General features: G+C 40.1%; 1 protein-coding gene across 7 annotated transcripts in view; it reads right to left on the reverse strand.

Annotated features, from left to right (window-relative positions):
* The window catches only part of Trim37 (tripartite motif containing 37), a 131,270-nt gene that overhangs the window by 42,506 nt on the left and 65,006 nt on the right, over positions 1-23,758 (reverse strand). For 5 of the 7 annotated variants that reach the window (XM_048446788.3, XM_048446787.3, XM_048446789.3 and 2 more), the window contains exons 19-21: positions 18,310-18,618; positions 3,775-3,897; positions 2,716-2,905 (exon numbers count right to left, since the gene is read on the reverse strand). In XM_048446788.3, coding sequence (XP_048302745.1) covers positions 2,716-2,905; positions 3,775-3,897; positions 18,310-18,618 — 622 coding nt within the window. The remainder of the gene's footprint in view (positions 1-2,715; positions 2,906-3,774; positions 3,898-18,309; positions 18,619-23,758) is intronic. The other 2 variants (XM_048446790.3, XM_048446792.3) reach the window with 1 other exon arrangement.

A 23,758-nucleotide genomic window follows, 5' to 3' on the forward strand; every position in this document is an offset into this window, starting at 1 on the left:
TGGTTTGTCAATAAGTAATTATCCATTAGAATAGATATAAACACAATTCTCACGACTGTTGAAAGACAGAGAAGCATTAGTGAGTAAGAAATCAAGGTGCACTACTGGTAAAGACTGCCACCGCTGCTCAATCTGCATAGAGCAGAGAAGGCACAACACACATGTAGAGCTGAGAGTAGCAGGGCTGAGTGAGGGCAGGGGCAGAAACAAGAATGAGGACATTTTCACTTGCTGTTTTTCCCATTTTCACTGGAAACTACTTTATTATTATTATTATTTTGCCTTATTACTACAAATGTAGCAAGGAGGAAGAAAAGACACAAGCAGGAGAGTATCCATATGAAGCAGGCTGACACTATTCCTAACTAGCTCACTGTGGTGGTTTGAATGCTTGCTTTTCAGTTAGTGGAACAGTCTGGGAAGGATTAGGAGCAAGTGTGGCCTTGACGAAGAAGGTTTAAAAGCTGACACCAGGCCCAGTCTCTGTCTCTATCTCTCACTTGCAGCCTGAGGATCTAATTTAAACTCTCAACTCCTGCTCCAGCACCATGCCTGTCTGTGTCCCACAATGATGATCTTGGACTAACCCTCTAAAACTGTAAACAAAGTCCCAATTAAATGCTTCCATTTTTATTTTATTTTATTTTATTGGTTTTTTGAGACAGGGTTTCTCTGTAGCTTTTGGAGCCTGTCCGGAACTAGTTCTTGTAGACCAGGCTGGTCTCAAACTCACTGAGATCAGCCTGCCTCTGCCTCCCGAGTGTTGGGATTAAAGGCATGCGCCACCACTGCCCAGGATGCTTTCATTCGATAAGACTTGCCTTGGTCATGGTGTCTGTTCACAGCAATAGGGCAGTAATTAAGACTCTTACCTTCTACTTTAATGTCTTTTTTCCCTTCCCTTTTTGAGAAAGCAATGAATTTCATCAGCGTTGCTTATACCAGCATGGGTAAGGGTTTGTTTGTAAAGAGTATAAGTACCTTACCACTGGAAGACTCTCTTCCCTGTCAACTACAAACTATTTTTAAACTTGAAGGGGTGAGGGACGGGCAGCCACAGTGTGCATGTCCCACTTTCATGACAAGGTGTTGATGGGCCCAATCTTGTTAGAAAGTCCAGCTGCTATGAAAGAACTTTGAACTTTTACACAAAATTTTGTTCCACACATATGTGTATGTGTGTGTATATATGAATATAACATATAGTTGTTATAACTAAATGATACAGATATCTCTATAACAAGTTAAAATATGAATGAAAGCTAAGGCTCAGTGTTTGAAAGCACTGGCTACCAGAAGACCCGGTTTGATTCCGAGTATCCATACAGCAGCTTACAGATGTCTGTGGCTCAAGTATTGGGAATATAACACTCTCTTCCAGCCTCCATGGGCACCAGACATACATGCAGACAAAATGTCCACACATCAAAAAATTTTAAAGTAAAATAAATAAAAAAGAAAGTTAGTTGTATCTTTAACTTGAAAGAAATGTATTATCAGGCTAGGTGATAGGGGAGGTAAGTTTCCTGGTTGCCCCTCCACTAAGAGCCTCCTCCCCAGCCCTAATAATGGGAACTGAACCATGGCTACAGCAATGTACATGCTAAGATATGCTATACCAAGGAGCTGAATCTCCAGGCAATTTTGAAAATTTTGAGTCAAGATCTTGCTAGGTTGCCCACAGAGGCTCCCAACTTTCAATCCTGTGGCCTCTGGTCTCCTCAGCAGCTGCGACACAAGAGTTTGTACCATGCCAGGCTCCCTACTGACTTTCTTTTCTACTGTTGACTTGAGTTAAAAACAAAGTTAAGCCTCCGTCTGTCCTTCTGGAATTGGTAATCGGCCAACGTAAGATGATGGTCTTTCTATAAAGACCCTTCCAAAGTTTCCACAGAAAACTATTCCGTTATCTAAATTAGAAAGGTACTCAATGTTTATGTGACGGATGAACACTGATGGCTCAACGAGCACATCCACAGTCAATACATTCTTTCTATAGTCAATACTCGGCATGCTGGGCTCTGAATAGAGATAAAGATGTTGATCACCATTTATCATATCTAGAAATTCTAACTAGCATTTTAGAAAATGATTTCAAAAGACAGCAAAAGAGTGAGATAAAAGCAGTGCTTTAAAAACAGTTAGTTAAGCCAGGAATGTGGCTCATGTCTGTAATCGCAGCACTTGGGAGGCTAAGGCAAAAGGATCAAGAGCTGAAAGCTATCCTGGGTTATATGAGACCCAGTCTCAAATCAAACAAACAAAACCAACAGTAATCATCAATACAATTACTGGAAATACCTTACTCAACACAAATATGTGACACACTTTTTTTTTTAATGACACATGACCTCTGGAAGAATGCATGACAGATTAAAATGCAAAGCAACATGTAAAGCTGAAATATACACACATCTCACAAGGCAATGTTTGCTCGGGTTAGCCTGTTGTAAGCAAAAAAGAGCCCTAAGCTAGCTGTAGTGGCTCACTTCTATAAAACAGTACTCATGAAGCTGAGGCAGGAGGACTGCTGTCATTCTGCAGGGGTTGGGGGAAGGGTAGAGAGAGGAGAGTAACAGAATGACATCATTTTAAAAAAGGATGACATTTTAATGCAATAAATAAACTTCCTGCACACCTCAAACACTAGCAAAATAGAAATGATTTTGTTCATTATAGACTTAAAATTCTAAACAACGAAAGAGTATTATTTACCCCAAGGCAACCATTTTCCTTCTTTTCTCAACAGTAGGTAAGCCATTGAAAACTGCAACCACCACAGCATCAGAATCCAAAGCTTTGCATTGTCGGTCTTCACTTTTGGGCAGAATATCCCCAATGATGCTATGTGTCAGGGCTCGGGGAGAGTTGTGTCTGCTCCCAGACTGAGAGTTTCCGGGGGACCCTTCGGGAAAGGAGGAGACGACCGTGAACATGAAAGCTTCTTAGTGTAGAAAATTACTTGATGTGCATAATTAATTTTTAAAATGTTAAATGTGGGGCTAGAGAGATGGTTCAGTAGTTGGGAGCACTGGCTGCTCTTCCAGAGGACCCAGGTTCAGTTCTCAGCACCCACATGGCAGCTCACAACTGTCTGTAACTCCTGTTGCAAAGGATTCAACGCCCTCATACAGGCAAACCAGTGTGCATGAAACAAAACTAAAAAAAATTTTAATGTAAGCATAGTTTTGCCTGCATGTATGAATGTGTACTGTGTGTGTGTGTGTGTGTGTGTGTGTGTGTGTGTGTTAATGGAGGCCAGAAGAGGGCACCAGATCCCCTGGAATTAGAGCTACACATAGTTGTGAGTCACCATGTGGGTGTTGGTAATCAAATCCAGGACCTCTGCGATGAACAAAAGAGTGCCCTAAACCATAAGCCATGTATGTTTCCAGCCTACTATACGTACATTTTAAGCTAGGTTAAAACTTCAAAACAATGAAAAAGTTATCCCAATCTTTTTGACTAGTTACTTAAATATTAACAAGTGCAAAACATATAGTTGAAACACTGTTCTGATTTGAGATCAAGAAACTTCAAATATTACAGCCCAGGAGCCAAGTCAGCAATTCCAGAACTAGGGTGGCTAAGAAAGGAAAATCAAGAGTTAAAACCCAAAAATAAGACAAAAGAAATACATAAACTTGGAGAGAAAACAAGGGTCCCACAAAATCAGAAGTTCAACTATAATTTTAGCATCTTTGGTGCCTTTCAAGGTTAAAGCTAAATCCAAGCATGTACCCAGCAAAATTTTATTGCGAATCCCATATTCACCTTCAGACAAAGCCTGGCAGTCTCCCTTTGAACGGCTACTTTCTCCAGAGTCCATAGCTCTTCGGAGTGACAGACTGCCTGCTATGGCCCGAGCTGACTTGGGTGAATTCTTCTTATTTGTGGCTACAAAAACATTTAGAAGCATTTCTGAATATGGCAAAATATCATATAACTCACCATATAGTCAGAGAAACATCTAATCCTCACCACATGTGGATGGTTTTTTGACTACAATGTCCAAAACAATAGGGCACTCTGTGGTCCTGACAGTTTACTTAGCATTCTGCAACAAAAATATTTCTATTTTGTTTCTTGTGAAACAGAATCTTAATAAGATTAACTATGACCTCATTTTGAAACAGTTGTATAAATTAAGACAATGAAGTATAAACAAAAATATAACCCTTTAATGCAGGGGTTCTCAACCTTCATAACGCTGCAACCCTGTAATACAGTACCTCATGCTGTGGTGACCCCCAACAATAAAATTATTTTGTTGCTACTTTATAACTTTAATTTTGCTACTGTTATGAATTGTATTGTAAATATCTAATATGCAGGCTATCTGCTATGCAACCCCCAAAGCAGTCATGCCCACAGGTTGAGAACTGCTGCTTTAATCTAAGCAACTGGAAACGGTGCTTGATTCCATCAAAACGTAATCAATGCTGAATCTGAAACAGATCATAAGTATAATACTTCAAAATATTTGTGACCAAATAAAAAACTGTGGCAAAAGCAGTAATGACAACAAAATGTAGAGGGTGAGGCAGGGAGGAGACACAGGATGGTACAGTAACATCACCACCACAGCAAGGACTAATCAACTGTGCAGGCACACTCAAGAAATCACCAAAATAATAAATAATAAAATGATGACAAGAAGCAGGAAGACTGTGAATTCAGAGCCAGCCTGGGTGATATGAGACCCGTCTCAAAAAACCAAACCAAAGGAGCTGGAGAGACAGCTCTGTGTCTAAGAGCACTGACTGTTCTTCCAGAGGACCTGTGTTCAATTCCTATCACCCACATGGCAGCTCACAACTGTCTATAACTTCAGTTTTTGGGGATCTGAAGAAGGCACCTTCACACCAATGCACATAAAATAAATTTATACACACACACACACACACACACATACATACAGAAAAGCACAGGAGATTTATTGACAACAGGGTTAGCACACTTGGCTTTGTCCTAAAGAATATGATTTTTTAAAAAAAATCACAAAATTTTAAAATAAACTTTATATTTTAAAGACTTATTTATTTATTCATTTACTTATTATATATACAGTGCTCTGCCTGCATGATCACTGCAGAGGGCACCAGACCTCATTACAGACGGTTGTGAGACACCATGTGGGTGCTGGGAATTGAACTCAGGACCTCTGGAAGTGCTCTTATCCTCTCCAGCCCCTTAATATAAACTTTAAAAAACTATTCCTATCAAAAACAACACACAGCAGAATTAGCCAGACCCAAAGACTACACAACTCAGTAAACTGCTATACAGTGGAGCTTCACATTCGATTTCATGCTTTTAGCACTGAATATATTTTATGTACTCATCTACCACTACCAAAAATCATTGACAGAATTAGAACTTAAAAAAATAGCTTATGTTCTCCCTCCTTCTGCTCCTCATTTGGACCTTGGGAGCTCAGTCCAGTGCTCCAGTGTGGGTCTCTGTCTCTATCTCCATCCATCGCCAGATGAAGGTTCTATGGTGATATGCAAGATATTCATCAGTGTGGCTATGGGACAAGGCCAGTTCAGGCACCCTCTCCTCTGCTGCCCAAGGAACAATCTGGGGACCTCTCCTTGGACCTGGGAACCCCTCTAGAGTCAAGTCTCTTGCAAACCCTAAAATGGCTCCCTTAATTAAGATATTTACTTCCCTGCTCCCATATCTACCCTTCCTCCATCCCACCCATCCCATTCCCCCAAGCTCTCCTGAATCCTCTCCTTCTCCCTTCTCTCTACCCATCTCCCCTAACATCCACCCCCCCCCACCCCCATGCACCCAACTTTTGCCTGGCAATCTTAGTCAGGACCGCGAGGGGTGTGTCCACCCACTGAGATGGTGGACTGATCTAATGGGAGCTCACCAAGGCCAGCTGGAGTGGGACTGATGGAGCATGTGATCAAACTGGACCCTCTGAATGTGGCTGGCAATGAAGGCTGACTGAGAAGCCAAGGACAATGACACTGGGTTTTTATTCTACTGCATGGACTGACTTTGTGGGAGCCTGGTTTATTTGGATGCTCACCTGTATAGACCTGAATGGAGGGGGGAGGACCTTGGACTTCTCACGGGGCAGGGAACCCTGACTGCTCTTAGGACTAGAAAAGGAGGGGGAGGTGGAAAGGGGGAGGGAAAAGGGAGGTGGGGAGGAGATGGAAATTTTTAATAAATAGATAAATAAATAAAATAGCTTAACCAACAAAACAAAAACAAACAAACAAAAATTAGATGGGCAGTGGTGATGCACATCTTTAATTCCAGGACTCAGGAGGCAGAGCCAGGCAGATCTCTGTGAGTTCGAGGTCAGCATGGTCTACAAAGCGAGTCCCAGGACAGCCAGGGCACAGAGAAACCCTGTCTTGAAAAACAAACAAAAAAGCTTTATATCCTTTTTCTAGACCTGTGATGTTTTCATTTGCAAGTTTTTTATAACAAAGCTTATAAAATAAAACAGAAACCTATCTCTTTTACAATATCAAAAAGAACAAAGTACTCAGTAACACTTAAAAGACTCGCATATCAAAACCTGTTACACATTATAAAGGAAAACGAATGAGTGACATTTATGACATGAGTGACAGCTTTGTGTTCAGACAGAGACAGTATTGCTAAAGGAACACTTCTAAAATTAATCTACAGATTTAACACAATCTACGTAAAAATGCCTTTTTTATTATTGTTGTTTAAAAAAACCATTATCTAGGGTCTGGAAAGATGGCCAGGCTGATAAGGGACCTTGGCCAACTCCAACAGCCTGAGTTCAATCCCTAGAATCCATAGGGTGGGAGGAAAGAATCAACTCCTTTACGTCGTCCTCTGACCTCCACACAAGGTTCTTCCCTAAGAAATGTAAATAATAATAATAACACAGGTTCCTAAAATTTCTATGAAACTCTAAGAGATCTAGAACAGCAAAAGCAACCCCGAAAGGAAGACTCCCTTTCAGACCCACTGCCAGGGGCGACTCCTGAGCCTTAGGCTTCCAGCCCACCACAAGTGGATCCGCAGCTGGGGAGTCAGGACTAAGTGGGCATGGCAACGCTAATCCCTCAAAAAGCTCTAATGCTGCCTCACAAACAAGAACAATAGAGCAAGAAAGCTGAGAAGAGCAGTGCTGCACACCTGAGGTCCTAGCGCCAGGGAAGCTGAGATAAGAGGACTGTTCGGACTCGAAAGGCAGCCTCAACGGGCTGCACAGTGAGTTCCAGGCCAGCCTGGTTTACAGAACGAGATCCAGTCTTAAACAGAGGTGGGTGGCTGAGGGGTCAACGCAGGAACATGGTGCAGTTAGAACCAGAATGTACGATTTCCACATTCAGCATTGCTGAGCCTCTCCCCCACCGCCGCCAAAAAAAAAAAAAAAGATTCCAAAAAAAAAAAAAGGACAAAACAACTGGGTGGTATCAGCATATGGACAGATATCTATCAAAATTGAGAATCCAGAAGCAATTTATACTTTGATGTTAACAAGGATGTCAAGACAACTCAACGGTAACAGGGAAGAGGTGTTGTTCTTCTTCCTCTGGGATTGTAGGTCTGCGAGGAGGGAGCCAAAGTGGGACCTGGGCTGGGATGGCTGGAGCATACAATGGTGACAGCCCTGGGGAGATGACTTCAGGGAGTAAGGAGCCTGGGGACAAACCCTAGTTTACATTAAGTGGAATGATTCTATCCTAAGGTTTCGTGACAGTAGGGGCCTATAGCAAAGCTCCTAGTTCAAGTCTTAGTTACCATATGTGCAGAGGGGAAAACCTGCTAGCAGGAAATGGTCGCTAGAGATAAGTCAACTCTACTTCTAAGTGTGCACTCAAAATAAAATATTGTCTACATAGTAATTTATAATATATGATCACAGTACATTATGCTACATCAGTGATTATAGTCAAGAAGTGCAAACGTGCTATCAACTGATAGTGGATAAACAGTATGTGGTACAGCTATATAGCAAAATAAAATATCCTTGACCAGCAAAAAGAACAAATTATTATTAACTCACAACATGTATGAACCTTAAAAGTATATGTGAAATGGAGAAAAACACACACACACATAAAAGACCTCATTTGGACTGGCATCATGGTATATAACTGAAATCCCTAAACTGGGTAAGCTGAGGCAGAAGGATCAATCAAGAGTTTCATGCCAGCCTGGACTACACAACAAAAGTCTATCTTGAATATAAATGAAAAACAAGATTCTATTTCTATGTTAATTGTGAAGGCTAGTTTAAGGGAGAAAAAAAAAAAAGGTAAGTGCTGTGAATATGTGGAGAACAGGAACCTGTGCCCTGTTGACAGTGTAGCTGCTAAGGAAAATACCCAGCAGCTCACACCTGGCCCCAAAAGCTAAGGATAGGATAATCTAGCAATGTCAATCAGAGTGTAAAAGGGGTTTCAAAAGGGAAATATCTATGTTTAGAAAAGAAAGTCTCCAAAGTGTCCAAAGGATGGATGAATGGATAAACAACATGTTCTCTCCATATACAATAGAGTAGGATTCTGCCATTAAAGAGGAAGTTCTGAAAGATGCTATCATTTGGATGAACCATGGAGATACACGAAAAAAGAAGCCAATCACAAAAAACCCAAATGTCAAATGCTGCAACAATTCCAATCATATGTGACACCTAACAGAGTCACTCACTGACGCAGAAGCAAAGCCCCAGTCCCCAGGTCCCAGGATCAGAGGAGTGGGGAGTGCCGATAAATGGGTGCAGTTTCAGTCTGGAGTGAGGAGTGTTCTTAGAGATGGACGGTGGCGAGGCATGCGCAGCAATGCCAAAGTGCCTAACATTCCTCAACTGTGAGACTGAAACGGTACATTTTATACGACATACACTTTACCGAAAATTTTAACACATGTGATTCCCTAACTAAAGGCTAAAATGTCAAATTTTACATTATACATTCTTTACCATAATTTATTAGAAAGACTTTTTTCTAGCATATATGATTTCAGAAATGAACACACATAGGCAGTGCCCAACACCAAACTCTCTCAATCCACCCAGCCCATCAGATGCTCCTCAGTTCACACGTCACTTGTTAAAGAAGCTTTCTTTTCTCATCTCATCAGATCTAACTGGTGTGCTCTTTCATCCAAGCTTTATGTCGATACTTCTCAAAAGTAAAAAGCAGAGGCAGTAATACTGCCTTTTAGAATGTTTGCTTTAAATTTTTTAAGTAATTTATTTTTATTTTATGAACATTGATTGGTGTTTTACTTGCATGTATGTCTGAATGAAGATATCAGATCCCCTGGAACTGGAGTTACAGACAATTGTTAGCTGCCATGTGGGTCCTGGGAATTGAACCCAGGTCCTCTGAAAGAGCACTCAATGTTCTTAACCACTGAGTCATCTCTCCACTTTGCTTAGATTTTGGAACTATACTAGATAGCTTTTCACTTGTTTTAATGGTTCTTTTAAATTTCAGTTGTCAACTTCTGCATCCCTTTTCTTCTCCAGACCTCTAAACGTCTGATGAGTGCCTCAGTGCCAAGACTTCTCCATTAAAATCACCACTACTGCTGGGAATGGTGGTGCAGGCCTTTAATCCCAGCAGAGGCAGGAAAATTTCTGAGTTCAATGTCAGCCTAGTCTATAGCGTGAGTTTCAGGACAGCCAGAGATATACACAGAAACTCTGTCTCAAAAAACAAAAACTGAAACAAAACAAAACAAAAAAATTAACAATATTATTGGGAGTGAGGCATGCCCTTAGTCCTAGCACTGTGAGCATCTGTGAGCTGAAGACAAGAGATTTGCGATTTCCAGGCTTGCCTCATCTACATATCAAATTTCAGACAGGGTGTAAAGAGACCCTGCCTACCTCATAAATAAATTAATAAATAAGATCCCCACCCATTGACCCTGCTCTGCCTAGATTTAAACAGCATTACATGTTTCCATCCAGCTGCTACCTCTCGCCAGCTTGACTTGAGTATAATGCCTGCCTAGAACAGTTCCACACAACCACACCACAGCAGGTGCACAACAGCATATTCAAACAGAACCCCTGACTCTGACCTTACCCACTCTAACACAAATTTTTACCACACAACTCAAATTAGTCTTAATCTCAGGATCTCCTGCTCCCTCTTCCTGTGTGCTAGGATTAGGGTCACCTACACACACTTGGCTTTGAAGTGAAGGACAGCACTAATCACTAAGTTGCTTAGGTCAAAAAAATATTCTCAGTTCCCGTCTTTCTCTCAACTACCCAGGCTTTTATAACTGTAATTGTGACAGACCTGAATCCTACTGGCCTAAAACAGACTAGATTCTGCATCTAGAACAGGGCTGGTTATATACTTAGGATGGGACACTCAGTAAAAGAGGACCGCGAGGCTCAGTGCAAGTCTGTCAACCATGGCTTTAGCTCTGGATTACATCACTAACTACACACAAGCCACCCTAATGGTTGGTATTAAACCTGGAGCTTCTGCTCTGAAGTGTTAGCACATCTTCCTCCACACTGCAGCTTCCTGAATAATCAGCGCAAACTCCTTATGAAGTTTTATCAGATTCCAAGTTAAACCCTGCCATCTCTGACTTAATCTCTTAGCCGGCCTGCCTTATCCATCATTCCCACTCATGCTAGTCTCCCTTCAACCTTTCAAAGAGAATCTTGTACCACAGAATTTTCACTTCTGTCCTGTTTATACAGAACACTGCTTCCCAATGCAGCTGAAGGGCTCAGTTCAATTATGTTCTTTACAGAGACTTTCTCTAACTACCCCCCAAAACTAAGCTGTTCTTCATCTACTCCTGTTTCACAGTAGTAAGCATGCATTAAAACTATCTTCATTCATTTGTACACAGAGTGTACTGTCTGATTCTCAACACAACAACTCAGGATCCACAAGGCCAGTGAAGTGTCATTAGTGCCAAGCACAGACTGAGCAGTCAAAACCCCTTAGTTTTGTGTTGCTGAATAATCTTTCTGTACACTGCGAAGATGTGTCTCAGTCAAGGCACCTTCTAATTGGTTTATTAAAGAGCTGAATGGCCAACCACCAGTGACCTGGGCCAGAGCAGGCCTGAGAAGGTGAGCTCTACGGGAGCAAGACTGAACCAGCTACCTAGGCCAGAGTGGGCCTAAGAAAGCGAGCTTCACGGAAGCGGGAGTGAGAGCAGATCCAGTCCAGGGACATTTGTGAACCAGGACTGAGCCAGCAACCTGGGCCTGGGCAGACCTAAGATAGCGAACTCCACAGGGGAGTAACCGCTGAGCAAGTAAGCCAGACCCCAAGACCACTGCAGGTCCGGACGTGAATCTGGGACCTACAAGGGAATAGACCTAAGCCAGGACCTCTATGGGTCTGGGCATGAATCTGGGACCTCTGAGGGAGTAGGCAGGAACCACAGATCTCTCCGGGTACAGGCTTGAGTTTGAGACCTCTGAGGGAGTAAGCCTGAGCCAGGTCCTCTGTGAGTCTGGATTGGTCTGGGACGTAAAAGGGAATAGGCAGGAACCAGAAACTTCTGTGGGGTCTGAGTGTGAGTCTAAGACCTTTGAGGGAGTAAGCCTGAGCCAGGTCCTCTGTGGGTCTGAGGGCACCAAAGCCTGGGAACTTCAAGGGAGTAGATCAGAGCCAGAGTGCTTTAAAGGACCAACCAGAAGCCAGGTTCTTCTGCAGGAACGGATCCAGACCAGAGGCATTTACAGAAACAGGTCTGAAGCCCAGCAGTGGTGGCACATGCCTTTAATCCCAACACTCAGGAGGCAGAGGCAGGCCTGCCTTTGAGTTCAAGGCCAACCTGGCCTACAACACCTAGTTCAAAGACAGGCTTCAAAGCTACAAAGAAACCTTATCTCAAAAAAAAAAAAAAAAAATTAAGGGGCTGGAGAGATGGCTCAGAGGTTAAGAGCATTGCCTGCTCTTCCAAAGGTTCTGAGTTCAATTCCCAGCAACCACATGGTGGCTCACAACCATCTGTAACGGGGTCTGGTGCCCTCTTTTGGCCTGCAAGCATACACACAGACAGAATATTGTATACATAATAAATAAATAAATAAATATTTTTAAAAAATTAAGCTAAAGATACAGGTCTGAGCTGACAACCTAGGAACACGGAGTGACCAACATTATAACTAGAACTGTGTCAGTGACAGTACCAAGAGAAACAAGCATCTGAGCCTCGGATTCACTGGTATCTAGAAGATTAATCACCAGAGTTACAGACAGTCCCAAAGACACCTATCAGAGGAAAAAGTGAGTAGAAAAGGTAAGAACACACGCAACACCACAAAGAGCAACACGACACCAGTAAAACCAAAAGACCCTACAGCAGCAAGACTTGAACAACCAAATATAGATGAAGCAGAAGAAAATGACCTAAAAAATAACTTCAGGAGAATGTTAGAAACTCTTAAAGAGAGGAAATGAGAATTTCCCTCAAAGAAATGGAGAAAAAGTCAAACAAAAAATTGGAAGACATCAGCAAATCCCTTAAAGAAAACCAAGGAAAAGCAATCAAACATATGAAAGAAACTATTCAAGACCTGAAAACTGAAATAGAGACAATAAAGAAAACACAAGTTCAGGGAATTATAGACACAGAAATCATGAGAAAATGATCAGGAACCACAAACGCAAGCATGAACAGCAGAATACAAGAGATGAAAGACTCTCAAGCGCTGAAGACACAACAGAAGAAATAAACTCATCAGTAAAAGAAAACATTGAATCTAACAAAAGCTTAACCCTAATATCCAGGAAATATAAGACACCACGAAAAGGCCAAACATAAGAATAATAAGTATAGGAGAAATTCAATTCAAAAGCACAGAAAATATATTTAAGAAAATCATAGAAGAAAACTTTCGCAACCTAAAGATATGCCTATGAAGATACAGAAGCTAACAGAACAAAAAGTTCTCTCGTCACATAATAATCAAGACACTAAACATACAGAATAAAAAAAGAATATTAAGAGCTGCAAAGGAAAAAGGCCAAGTAACATATAAAGGCAGACCTATCAGAATGATACCTGACTTTTCAATGGAGACAATGAAAGCCAGAAGGTTGTGGTTAAGCATTATGCACACATTAAGAGACCACGGATGCCAGCCCAGACTACTATACCCAGCAAAACTTTCAGTCACTATAGAAGGACAAAACAAAGTATTCTATGACAAAACCAGATTTAACCAATACCTAGCCAAAAGCCCAGCCCTACACAAAATACTAGAAGCAAAACTCCAACCCAAATAAGTTGGCTACATCAACAAAAACACAGAAAAATGATGGTCTCATAGTAGCAAACCCCAAAGAAGGAAAAACGCACAAATTAACATCACCAACAACAAAAACTAAATTACCAAGAGATAGCAATCACTGGTCATTAATATCCTTTAATATAAATGGACTCAATCACCTATAAAAAGACACAGGCTAACAGACTGGATACAAAAACAGAATCCATCCTTCTGCATACAAGAAACACACCTCAACCTCAAAGACAGACATCATTTCAGAGTAAAAGGTTGGGAAAAAATATTCCAATCAAATGAACGATAAGGAACAAGCTGGTGTAGCTATCCTAATATCTAACAAAATAGACTTCAAATTAAACTCAATCAAATGAGATAAAGAAGGACATTTCATATTAGTCACAGGAAAACTTCATCAAGAGGAAATCTCAATACTGAACATCTATGCCCCAAATACAAGGACACCCTCATGTAAAAGAAACACTTCTAAAGCTTAAATCATACATTAAACCCCACATACTAATAGTGGGAAACTTCAACACTCCACTCTCACCACTGGACAACTCAGTCAGACAAAAAATGAACAGAGAAATAAGGGAACTAACAGATGTTATGACTCAGATGGACTTAACAGACATATAGAATATTCCATCCAAACATAAAAGAATATGCCTTCTTCCGAGCACCTCATGGAACATTATCAAAAATTGACCACACACTCAGTAACAAAACAAACCTGAACAAATACAAAAAATTGGAATAACCCCATGTATCTTATCAGATCACCATGGTTTAAAACTAGAATTCAATAGCAATACTAATAACAAAAAGCCCAGAAACAAATGGAAATTAAACAATGCTCACCTGAATCATCAATGGGTCAAGAAAGAAATAAAGGGAGAAATTAAAGACTTCTTAAAATTCAATGAAAATGACCACACAACATATCCAAATTTATGGAACACAATGAAAGGAGTGTTCATAGCGCTAAATGCCTACAGAAAGAAGCTGGAAAAATCCCACACTAGTGAATTAACAGAACATTTGAAAACTTTAGAACAAAAAGAAGCAAACTCACAAAAGAGAACTAGACAAAAGGAAATAATCATATTGAGAGCTGAAATCAACAAAATAGAAACAAAGAAAACAATACAAAGAATCAATGAGACAAAGAGTTGGTTCTTTGAGAAAATCAACAAATTAGACAAACCTTTATCCAAACTAACCAAAAGGCAGAGAGAGAGAATATCCAAATAAACAAAATCAAAAATGAAAAGGGACACATAACAACAGACACAGGAAAAACAGAGAATCATCAGGTCATATTTTGAAAACCTGTACTCCACAAAATTGGAAAACTTAAAGGAAATGGACAACTTTCTGGATAAATATCACTTACCAAAATTAAATCAAGACCTGATAAGCAAATTAAACAGACTCATAACTGCTGAAGAAATAGCAACAGTCATCAAAAGTCTCCCAATCAACAAAAGCCCAGGACCAGATGGTTTTAGCTCTGAATTCTACAAGATTTTCAAAGAAAAACTAATACCAATACTCCTCAAATTGTTCTATACAATAGAAACAGAAGGAATATTGCCAACTCTTTTTTATGAGGCTACAATTACCCTGATACCCAAACCAAAGAAAGCCATTACTAAGAAAGAGAATTACAGACCAATCTCACTCATGAACAATGATGCAAAAATCCCAAATAAAATACTGGCAAATCGAATACAAGAACACATCAGAACCATCATCCACCATGATCAAGTTGGCTTTATCCCAGAGATGCAGGGATGGTTCAACATACGAAAATCTGTCAACGTAATACACCATATAAACAAACTCAAAAATAAAAACCACATGATCATCTCATTAGATACAGAAAAAGCTTTCGACAAAATACAACATCCCTTCATGATAAAGGTCTTGGAGAGAGCAGAGATACAAGGAACATACCTAAACATAGTAAAGGCAATATACAGCAAGTCAATAGCCAACATCAAACTAAATGGTGAGAAAGTCACAAAGATCCCACTGAAATCAGGAACAAGACAAGGTTGTCCACTCTCTCCATATCTATTCAATATAATTCTTGAGGTCCTAGCTAGAGCAATAAGACAACAAAAGGAGATCAAGGGGATAAAATTGGAAAAGAAGTCAAACTCTGTTTGCTGATGATGATAGTTTACGTAAGCGACCCCAAAAATTCTACCAAGGAACTTCTTCAACTTATAAACACTTTCAGTACTGTAGCAGAATACAAGATTAACTTAAAAAAAAAATCAGTAGCCCTCCTTTACACAGATGATAAAAGCGCTGGGAAAGAAATCAGAGAAACATAATATTACCCTTCACAATAGCCACAAATAGCATAAACTATCTCGGGGTAACTCTAACCAAACAAGTAGAAGACTTGTATGAAAAGAATTTAAAATCTTTGTAGAAAGAAATTGAAGACACCAGAAAGTAGAAAGATCTCCCATGCTCTTCAGTAGGTAGAATTAACATAGTAAAAATGGCAATCTTACCAAAAGCAATCTACAGATTCAAAGCAATGCCCATCAAAATCTCAGCAAAATTCTTCACAGATCTCAAAAAAAAAAAAAAAATGGTACTCAACTTCATTTGGACATTTGGAAAAGCAAAAAACCCAGGATAGCCAAAACAATCCTATGCAATCAAAGAACTTCTGGAGGCATCACAACTCCCAAACCCTACTACAGAGCTACAGTAATGAACTGAAAACAGTCTGATACTGGCATAAAAACAGGCAGGAGGACAAATGGAACCAAATCGAAGACCTGGATATTAATCCACACACCTTTGAACACCTGATTTTTGACAAAGAAGCAAAAAAAAACAATATCAAATGGAAAAAAGAAAGCATATTTAACAAATGGTGCTGGCATAACTGGATATCAACAAGCAGAAGAATAAAAATAGACCCATATATATCACCATGCACAAAACTCAAGTCCAGTGGATCAAAGACTTCAACATAAAGCCAGCCACACTGAACCTTATAGAAGACAAAGTGGGAGGTACACTTAAACACATTGGCACAGGAGACCACTTCCTAAATAGAATCCCAGCAGCAGACATTGAGAGAAACAGTTAATAAATGGGACCTCCTGAAACTGAAAAGCTTCTGTAAAGCAAAGGACATGGTCAACAAAACAAAATAGCCTACAGAATGGGAAAAGATCTACACTAACCCCACATCAGACAGAGGTCTGATCTCCAAAACATACAAAGAACTCAAGAAATTGGACACCAAAAGATCACATAATCCAATAAAAAAAAAAAAAAGAATACAGACCTAAACAGAGAACTCTCAACAGAGGAATCTAAAATGGCTGAAAGACACTTAAGGAAATGTTCAACATCCTTAGTCATCAGAGAAAGGCAAATCAAAACAACTCTGAGATTCCATCTTACACCTGTAAGAATGGTCAAGATCAAAAACACTGATGACAACTTATGCTGGAGAGGTTGTGGGGAAAAGGGAACACTTCTGCATTGCTGGTGGGAATGCAAGCTGGTACAGCCCCTTTGGATGTCAGTGTGGCGATTTCTCAGAAAATTAGGAAACAACCTTCCTCAAGACCCAGTAATACCACCTTTGGGTATATATCCAAAGGATGCTCAACCATGTTCATAGCAACTTTGTTTGTCATAGCCAGAACCTGGAAACAACCTAAATGCCCTTCCACTGAAGAATAGATAACAAAAATCTGATACATAAACACAATGGAGTACCACACAACAGAAAAAAATAATGACATCTTGAATTTCGCAGGAAAAATGGATGGAGCTAGAAAACATCTTTTGAATGATGTAACCCAGACCCTGGAAGATAATTATCATATGTACTCACTCATAAGTGGTTTTTAAACATAAGCAAACAACAACAACAACAACCAGCCCACAAATCACAATCCTACAGAACCTAGGCAACAACGAGGACCCTAAGAGAGACATACATGGATCTAATCTACATGGGAAGTAGAAAAAGACAAGATCTCCTGAGTAAATTGGGAGCATGGGGACCATGGGAGAGGGTTGAAGAGGGAGGGGAGAGGAAGGAAGGGGAACAGAGAAAAATGTAGAGCTCAATAAAAAAAAAAAAATAAAAAAAAATAGCTGAACAGCCAATAACTAGGCAGAGGATAGGTGGGACTTCCGGGGACAGAGGAACTCTGGGAAGAAGGTAGAATCCAGCTAGATATTGAGAAAGTACTGAGGAGAGGGACAAGTCATGTGGCAGAATGCAGATTAATATAAATGGGTTAACATAAATTTTCAGAGCTAGTTGGGAAAAAGCATGAGCCAAGACAAAACATTCATAATTAATAAGTCGCCATGTCATTATTTGGGAGCTGATGATTCACAGAAAGTCCAACTACAGTTCCGTCATATAAAAGAAAATATTAGAACTGGACTGGAAAATTAGCTCGGCTGGTAAAGGCACTCACCATTTTAAAGTCTGACGAACTGAGTTCCATTTCTGGAACCCATGTGTGAAGAGAACTGACTCTACAACTGTTCTCTTACCTCCTGGAGAGTGCAGTGTGCCGTGTTGTACATCCTCCCTCTCCCCCTCCCTCTTCTCCTCCCTCTCTCTCTCTCTCACACACACACACCCGCACACACAAATACACACAAATTCTTTTTAAAAAACGTCAATCAATTTTGGATGGAGAGAAACAAAGGCTATTTTAACTCATAGGAAGGGTAGAAGAGATGACCCTGTGGTTAAGAGCACTTACTACTTTTGCAGAGGACCTAGGTTCAAATCGTAACACCCATAACTAATACGCTCACAAAAATCTATAAATCCAGATCCAGGGGATTCAATGTACTCTTTCTGGCCTCTGTGGGCATCAGGCATACACATATTATACAGACACACCTGCCAGCAAAATATCCATGTACATTAAAAAAATAAAATTTTAACTTAACTCACTAGAACAGAGACATTGATAGATTATTAAGTGAAAACAACGAGTCAAATGATTTCATAAAGTTCATGGGAGAAATGACATTACAGGAACGTCTTCACTTACGGTTCCGTATGTAACAGCCAGCAACTGATGACTTTGCTAGGAGCTCCATTCCCAAGTCCTGCAATCTACCAGAGTTTTCGGGTCCACAGGTAGCCAGAGCTGCCTGGTCAGCACAAAACAGGTTTGCCTGTATGTCTCCAGAAGCAATTCCAGTGCCTTTTATCTCAGAGAGTGTTGTTTTCACATCGGTCTTCATACACCGAACTTCAGCCATTTGAGTTTTGAGTCTTTTGAGCATCTTTAAGTCAGAGGGCACTCGCCACATCGCCTGCTGCTTCCTTTGATCTTTGTCTTTTCGAGAATATGATGCTTCGAAAGAAAACAAGTGAAAAACCACGTTCATATAAATTTAAACATTTATGACCTCATTCTTTCCCACAAATTTAAAGTGTCAAATGTGGTAAGGTGCTTCATTGTTATCAGCAAAGAACATGCATCAAGACTAGAGAGACAGCTGGTATCAGTGGTTCTCAACCTTCCTAATGTTGTGATCCTTTAATATAGTTTCTCATGGTGTGGTGACCCCCGACCATAAAATCATTTCATTGCTACTTTGTAACTGTAGTTCTGCTGCTGTTATAAATTTTAATGTAAATATCTGATATGTAGAGTATCTGATACGCAGCCTCCAAAGGGGTTACAACCCACAGGTTGGGAATCACTGACTTAGTGGATAAAGGCACTTGTTGCCAAGCCGAATAATCTGAGGCCTAAACCTAGGATTCTACTACATGGTGGAAGGAGAGAACAGAGTCTTGCAAATTGTCCTCTAACCTTCACACATACACCACGACACATACATACTCATGTACACAATACATACCTATACAAATAGATGAAATAAAAAAATTAGAGCGTGCATTAAATTCTACCACAGAAAACACAGGTCCAACTATCTTAACCTTATTCCAACTTTAAAGCTTCAAGTTAAGAGTCTGGGTCACAATCACTTCACTGAATTATATCCAAATTCTAAAGTTTAGAGGTTGTTCTGCCTTATGTTTTATTTGTCTTGTATTATGTTTTAAATGCTTTTCTACTTTTCTCAGTTTCTTTCTAAACTTCTTATGGTCACAATCTAAAAAAACGAAAAAGAAAAACCTAGAAGTCAAACATGTTATCAACTCAGCTATACATATTCTTCTATGTAGACATATAATTCCAGATGGAACAATGCCCAAGCTACACAATGCCCATCAGCAGCCCTGTCTCCATCCTCATAGTTGATTCTGAAATCTCTGCGGCTACAGGAAGAAAAAATATGCTACTAAGAGCCTGTCTCCAAGCCTGCAAACAGACCCCTCAGGTGATCAGATACCAGAGAATGAGAGACACCGTCTGACACTCCCGATGAAGCTTATATATGTAAGGCTACTAGGTTCCTGGGTGACATCAGAGAACTACCAGTGACAGAGATCCACCTGTGTAACAGGTATACTTCAACTAGATATCCTTCCCCCTCATTCATTCCTCCACATCCTTCAAGGACCACATTCCTTCCCAGAATTCCCTCTCCCACCTCATCAGAAACAGCCTGGCTGCACACTCCTGCTGTGAAAGCTTTCTTTTTCCTGAAATCTGTTAGAAGGGACCCACACACACCTCTTGGGCCTAAAGTCCCCTCAGAGTGCTCCGCCATGCTGCTATCTTTCAATGACATTAATAACTCTTCTGATAAATTTCTTATTCCCCCCCCAAAAAAAATGTTCCTCAGTGTCCCCTGGAACCCCAAACCTGTGTGTGATTTTTCAGTTCCTAATCATCTATTGGTCCCAAGATGTCAGAATGTTTTCTAAAGACCAAAGTAGGTATTACTTTATGCTCAGAATAGCCACATGGGAAGTACTGGATTGCACACAACAAGCTCTACACTACCAGATTCTACCAATAGCTTTAGTCTCAACTTCTATTAGACACACACACACCCCAGTTTCTTGGAGTCACACTTAGGTGAAGACTTCCAGAACAGATATAGCCCACAGTTCTAAGGTTAATTAGAAGTGACTTCAATCTGTATTAATTCTTTTACAGTGTTTCCTTACAGTTTTGGGGAATAAGAGTCCCCAATATACCTTCTGGAGTCATGATAAACTCTAGCTAGCCAGGTAGCTGCAGAAAACCCATTTCTATCCTCACCTCCAAAGACTAAAATTACAGGCAGGCTGCCACATCCACCCGACAGTAACATGTTCTAAGGAAGCAAATTTTGGTCCTCACACTTGTTGCCTGAGCATCTAATTACCTACTGGACCACTTCCTTAGCTCTTAGAACTTTTTAATGCCAAAAAAAAAAAAAAAAAAAAAAAAAAAAACCTGAGTTTATCCCACTCTATATACCTTAAGCATATGTCTTAAAAATTGCCAGTTTACTCTCTCATACCAGAAATGAAATCCCTAGACTAAGTATCCTGTCAAAAACTTTCATTTATCTGTTTAATCAGTACTGGTCATTTTCTAAAGTAAGGTTTAAATCAAACCACTACTAAAATCAAACTTCTCTTTCTCTATCCTCTACTATGATTAAATTCAAGCTAGCATTCAAGAACTTCCACAGGATGAACCAATGTGGTTACTTCATTTTATTTAGCTCTAGATACCTTAAAGTATCTACCTTTATCCCCTGCTATCACTTATGACATCCCCTGGGAACAGCAATTAAGAGCACGAACAGGCAATGAATTTAACATATAACAGATGTCCATTAACTTTATGATTAAAATATGAATATACCGAGAAATGAAATTAACAAACTCCACACAAGTCTTTTTAATAATAAAAAAAAACAAGGTTCTTTCTGCAACTTTATTAACTTTATAAACACCGCCCCCAGACACACACACACACACACACACACACACACACACACACACACACACAGGGTTATTTTGACTTGGCTCCTGATATTGTTTGATTGGTTCTTTTCTTTTTTCTTTTTCTTTTTTTTCTTTTTTTGGTTTTTCAAGACAGGGTTTCCCTATGTAACAGTCCTAGCTGTCCTGGAACTAACTCTTGTAGACCAAGCTGGCCTCAAACTCACGGGAATTAGCCTGTCTCTGCCTCCTGAATGCTGGGATTAAAGGCGCGCACCACCACTGCCCAGCCCATTTGGCTCATTTTTTTAACAGAATATAACTATCTATATTCTAGCTATGTGGCAGGCTCTTAGCCTTGGTAACCTACTCCAAAGTTAGATCCAGGACTTAGCTGTTCCCTTTTATTATCTGCCCCACATCCTTCTTGCTATTACCCTTATTTTAGTCAACTGGATTTAAAACTTAGGTTGCCTCACTATTAATTTTACATAGAAAACCAAACATTCCAGAACAAGACTATTCCTGTTAAAATAGTCTGTATGCACTCCAATGACATTCAATATTTTTAAAAACATGATTTCACCTATTTATTAAATCTATTCGTAAATCAAATTGTGAAATTGTTCCTCTTAAAGCTAAGTCAATTATACATGTTTATTATAGAGCCGGACTTGACCTGCTTCATTTGGACTTTGCACATACCACCAACTATCATTCAAGTCAACAGTTTTCAACCTGTGAATTGCAACCCTCCTGGCAGTCGCATATCAGATACCCTGCAGGTCAGACATTCACAATATGAGTCATAAGAGAGGCAAAATTATAGTTATGAAGCAGCAACAAAAATAATTTTATAGTTGGGGTCATCACACCATGAGGAACTATATTAAAGGGTTGCAGCATTAGGAAGGTTAAGAACCACTGGTTTAAGTGAACCTTCACATATAATGTACTCAAACCATAAATGAAGAGCAACTGTTCCAGAACCTAGCTGAAGATAGTCTTTCAAACGGAGGGGTAAGATTTTCTGAAGTATGCTATAAAAAAAAGGAAATGGTTCAGGCTGTAACCTCCAAACCGCTGCAGTGGCTCAGGCTTTGTTTTCTACACAGAGGTTCTATGATTTTTGTTCAGAAAGTGAACTCTGCTGCTTTGAGAAATCACCAAAATCCCTGACTACATCATGGTCGGATATAATACCACAATTTAGAAAGGTAAGGGAAATGTCAATCTGTTTTACTACATACCAAGGACGTAGTGGAAAGCACTCCAACAAAAATGCTGCTTCTCCAACCCCAGGAATAGGAAGCTGGGGGACGGAACCAGGGGCCTTGCACACACTAGGCAAGCACATTACTACCGAGTAATACCAAAGGCCACTAAAACTGGTCTTTAAACTGTAATAGCATTAATGGTAAATCACTATCTGTTAAAAAAAAAAAATCTCGCCAGGTGGTGGCAGCGGCACACGCCTTTAATCCCAGCACTCGGGAGGCAGAGGCAGGCAGATCTCCATGAGTTCAAGGCCAGCCTGGTCTACAAGAGCTAGCACCAGGACAGGCTCCAAAGCAACACAGAAAAACCCTGTCTCGAAAAACCAAAAAACCAAACAAAACAAAAACCAACTCTATCTCTAATTCAAAGAGCCTAGACTGAACTATACAAATGGCTGTCTTACTACAATAATGCATAATTTTCTCTTAAATAACTTTGGTATAAAATACTGTGGATAATAATATACATTTTATAGTAGTATATTACTTGTGTTTTAATAGATAAAACTTGCATGAAGATCACAGAGCAAAGCAGCCATACAGGCGAGGCAGTGGTGGTAGGCACTTTAAATCCCAGGAAGACAGAGGTAGATGGATCTCTGTTAGTTCAAGGCCACCCTGAGCTACACAAGATTGAGTATCTAAAATAGAAAAAGAGCTCACACAAAGGTGATCCCAGCACTAGGGAGGTGGAGACAAGGAGGAATATGGCTGGGCAGAAAGAATATAAGGGGGAAAAGACAGGAACTCAGTGGTGTGTCGAGTCTTCAGGATTCGTAGAGACAGGATCTCCTTCATTTTTGGTCCGAGGAAGAGGTAAGAGCCAGTGGCTGGCTGCTTTGCTTTTCTGATATTTAGGTTGAACTCCAAAATCTGTCTCTGGGTTTTATTATTCAGGTTACAACATTTTCTCAGGTTTTGATGTTCATTTGTGTGCATAAGTGTGTGTGAGACAGGGTCTTACACTAGGTATCTTATGGTTGGTCCAGAACTCATTATGTAGAACAGGCTAGCTTTGAACTCATAGAGATCCACCTGATCTGCCTCACAACTGATGGAATAAAAGATACATGTTATCATGACCAGCCTTGTTTGATTTCTTGAAACAGGTAACACAATATAGTCCAGGCTAGACTTGAACTCACTATGGTAGCCTAGGTTAACCTTAAACTCAGAACAATCCTCATGACTCGCTCTTTACCATCCTTATATCAGGTATGTGCCACCATGGCAGAGATAAGCATTTTTCCTTTAATGAATAATTAAGTATTTTTCTATTTAGACACATTTCCCCTTGAAAGGTAGGCCTGAAAAACTAAATCCATTCACAAAGAAGACAACTGTACTTCTTCCTATGGCTCA

This window comes from Myodes glareolus, chromosome 9 (genome assembly GCF_982192425.1).
Source record: "Myodes glareolus chromosome 9, mMyoGla1.1, whole genome shotgun sequence".
In the NCBI taxonomy this organism is placed as follows: domain Eukaryota; kingdom Metazoa; phylum Chordata; class Mammalia; order Rodentia; family Cricetidae; genus Myodes; species Myodes glareolus.